The following is a 3,653-nucleotide window of genomic DNA, read 5'->3' on the forward strand; positions in this document are numbered from 1 at the left end:
ATTCCAGTGAAATATATTTATGTTTGTGGTTGTAATGTGACAAAATATGGAAAAGTTCAAGGGGTATGAATACTTTTGCAAACCACTGTACAAAGGAAGCTCATTTCAGCCGCTTGTAACCAGGATCTCGTTCTTTCGGTCATATTCCACGCCTCGTGGCCACAGGTGAGGGTTGCGATATAGACGGATCAGTAAATCTAGAGCTTTGACATTTGATTCAGCTCTTTCTTCACCACGACTGACCATAGTAACGCCCTCATGACTGAGGACAAGGCCCCAGTCCATCAATCCATCTCCCACTCCATCCTACCACCACTCAAGGTCTGTTTTTATGAACACAGAACTATATGGAAAAGGATAGCACAAAGTGGTAGGTTATGGGCCCATATAATACCACTTGATGCCCTCTATCCCTTAATTAGGCTGGGATTGGTACTGCAGGGGCAAGGTCAATACTTAAGAGTTGTTTCCTGTTGAAAACAAAAGGAGGTGCCAATAAAATACCAATTTGTACCATCTTTATCCCTTAACTGGTTGTAGACTGGCATTGTATGGTACTTGAAACACTTTGGCTAGACTGGCACTGTACAAGCATGGACAATACTTTTGCATTGGTCCTAGAACTGCATTGGATGGGCACATGGAACACTTAGGCTACATTCATATATAGTGAAGGCACAGAATGGTACGGTGCGGGCACTGGCTATACTTTTGCATTGTCATAGACTGGCATTGTATGGGCATGTGGAACACTGGCTACATTCACGTGTTGGAGGCAAGGACTGGTACTGTAAGGCCACAGAAAATAGTTTTGGATGGGTCATATAATGCATTGTACGGGAACGTGGAACATTTAGGCTACATTCATAAATACAGTATGTGTGGAAGGCATAGACTGGCACTGTACGGGCACGGGCCATACTTTTGCATTGTCATAGACTGTTTCCAACTTCAGAGGCTAGGTCCTGTGAAGAATGAATTTGTCAGCCGCTTATGTCACAGTGCTGTGCCGGAGGCTGTCCAAATCCGAAGACTTCTCAGATGTGGCAGACAAAGGCGTCCTTCTTTTGCCCTGATTTGAAGGACTGGTCTGATGGATCCTTCTCAGTCCACCATATCCCATAATGCATTGTGGGCCGACCGAAGATTTTTTTCTGCTAGTTATGGTGGACGAAGGGAGAGAAAATTATATGCTTTAAATAAAAATCTGGTGGTATAAAAATTACAAGTTTCAAGCGGTTTACGGCAGGTCCATTAGTTTTTTAAATATTGTCCTTAAGTGCATTTTGTTGTTTTGTGATATTAATAATGCTGATATGTTGATATTTTTTCTACTTTTGATCTAATTTTGCTTCTGTGTAGCATCGTCACAGTTGCTAGGTGGCAGGATGTACTCCGGGGTAAGGATGGGAGGCTAGACCGTCCAAATTCACAGCCACTTTTTCCGGTCTTCGCGGCCTAACAAGGACCATGCCTACCTAGACCGGGTCCTTTGGGGGACCCAGCCTCTGAATTTGGGCACAGCCTCAGACTGGAATTGTACGGGCACGTGGAACACTGGATACATTCACGTGTGTAGGAGGCATGGACTGGTACTGTACGGGCACAGACAATACTTTTGCATTGGTCTTAGACTGGTATTGTTTGGGCATAGACCATGCCTTGACCACAGGGTCATGACTTGACCTTTCAAGGGCATTGAAAAACTAAGTCTCAGACAATTTATTTGACACGTGAGGGCTAAAACAGAGCCAGTGAGGGTAAAAAAAATAAATCAGCTTTTCACTAGGGAGAAAGCTGGAAAAAWTTTTTTGCCTACGAAAAGTGCTCCATCTGGTGGATTTTGGCAGAATTGGTCAACTTTTGGGAATTTCTTGCTCCTTGCCAGAAAATGTCAGACTCACAGGGTCTTGGCCAATGTGGAGACGGGGCTGAGAGGGTCACGTCGGTGTGAACCTTGACCCTCTGTGTGCTTRGGTTGCTGTGGCGAGGGTTGTTTTGTCCCCATTCAAAGATATGAAGACGTGCCCATTTGAGTTGGGTCTGACCCTGATAGTCCTGAGAGAAAAAGTTCTGACAGCAGTTTGTGCACAAAACAGGTTCTCTGAGGCAGGGTGACAAAAACATTTCKCCCATGAGACACGTTGCACGGTATAAATCACCTTATATTTAAATACACAAAATCTGACTCCATGATAGATATCAGTGATAGTATTTGTACACAGAAAGTAGAGTAGTACTTACAGAGAACTTCTCATAGAGCTGGTAGGTGAGCAAAGGGTTGGGCAGTTCTCTGAAGTAGAGCTTACACAGCGAGCCGACACAGTGGATGTCCTGGATGTAAACATCTTTGGTCAAGTCAGGAATCTGCTCAGAGTCAAACTCATGCCTGATGGAGAGACAAACAGTCCAGCACATTTATACCAACAAACATTTTTGAGCTAAATAACAAAAACACTCATCAGTTTGTATCTTTCAAACATCCAACAGTAAAATGACGGAGGCTTGATAAAGCCCTATATTAGTTCAGACCACTTAGTTAAAGAACAGATTACTCCAAGTACAGTTCTCTAATGAAGTGGTACATTAAGTGTTTGACCTGAACCATTTGGACCAAAGGGATTTGTAAGGAAGGAAGTGATTGAACACATTTTCTGTAGTTCATATTTATATCATTTCAGTGTTTTCAATTTACCAAAAAAAAGACTTGAATCAGATAACATGAAATGTCCACCACAAGTAGGTAAATAAGGTTCTTCTGACTAGGCTTGGGCAGTATGAAGGTATTTTGTTATACTGCGGTATAGACAGAGACACCCCATCCATCCTGCCTCCATGCGGGGTAAAAAAACAACAACTCTTAACAAGCTTTTGCAGCCCGACAAGTTCATAGCCCTGACAGACAGCTTCACAGACCAACCAGCGGCGGGCAAAGAGTGGGACTCCTTTGGATTTAAACTTTCAGTGATTTTGTTTTTCGACCCATGAGCTTGCGTTGTAGACGAGGATATAAGTGCAAACTTTATCGGCACAAAGACTTCCTTCTTATTAAAAGCATGCAGCAGCTTTGAAATGACCACGGTAAAAGTCAGTTTATTTTGAAACTTAAAACTCGCTAATATCSTATACCGCGGTATTTTCTAAAGGTCATACCGCAATTTAAAAATAAGCAAAACTGCCCAACCCTACTTCTTACCGCAGTTTCTGGATGTTTGAGGCGATCCCAGAGAGGCGATAAATCCCATCCACCACTCCGTGCTTCTCTATAAACTCTGTGCAGCTCTTCAGGACTTGGGGCACTGCCAACACAACAACATTTAAAAACAAACAGCACGTCACCTCTTTAACTCAAGACTTCAGCAGCACCACTAATGGGGCTGAGGGGGGCGCTATAGTAGGTTCATATCATAGACTTTAATATATAGATCACTAGACTGAGCCTCGCCCATACTGTACACTGGTAGAGTCTGTGACAGCATGGAGGAGCAAAAATGGCATCTAAAAGGGCAACAGCTCACAGCCTCCATAGAAACTAACAGATAAACAACAAGCTGAACCTTATCTGTTTCACAGATTATCTGTCATGTTTTTACAATAAATTAATATTTATGTTAATTTCATTCAACAATCATGTAAAACAGCAGATTTATACC

General features: G+C 42.7%; 1 protein-coding gene across 1 annotated transcript in view; it reads right to left on the reverse strand.

Annotated features, from left to right (window-relative positions):
- Positions 1–3,653, reverse strand: part of arhgap32b (Rho GTPase activating protein 32b) — a gene marked incomplete in the record, with an annotated part of 86,458 nt that overhangs the window by 25,896 nt on the left and 56,909 nt on the right. Inside the window, 2 exon segments of the mRNA XM_014023709.1 lie at positions 2,245–2,389; positions 3,197–3,299. Coding sequence (XP_013879163.1) covers positions 2,245–2,389; positions 3,197–3,299 — 248 coding nt within the window.

Source organism: Austrofundulus limnaeus, unplaced genomic scaffold (assembly GCF_001266775.1).
Source record: "Austrofundulus limnaeus strain Quisiro unplaced genomic scaffold, Austrofundulus_limnaeus-1.0 Scaffold388, whole genome shotgun sequence".
NCBI lineage: Eukaryota > Metazoa > Chordata > Actinopteri > Cyprinodontiformes > Rivulidae > Austrofundulus > Austrofundulus limnaeus.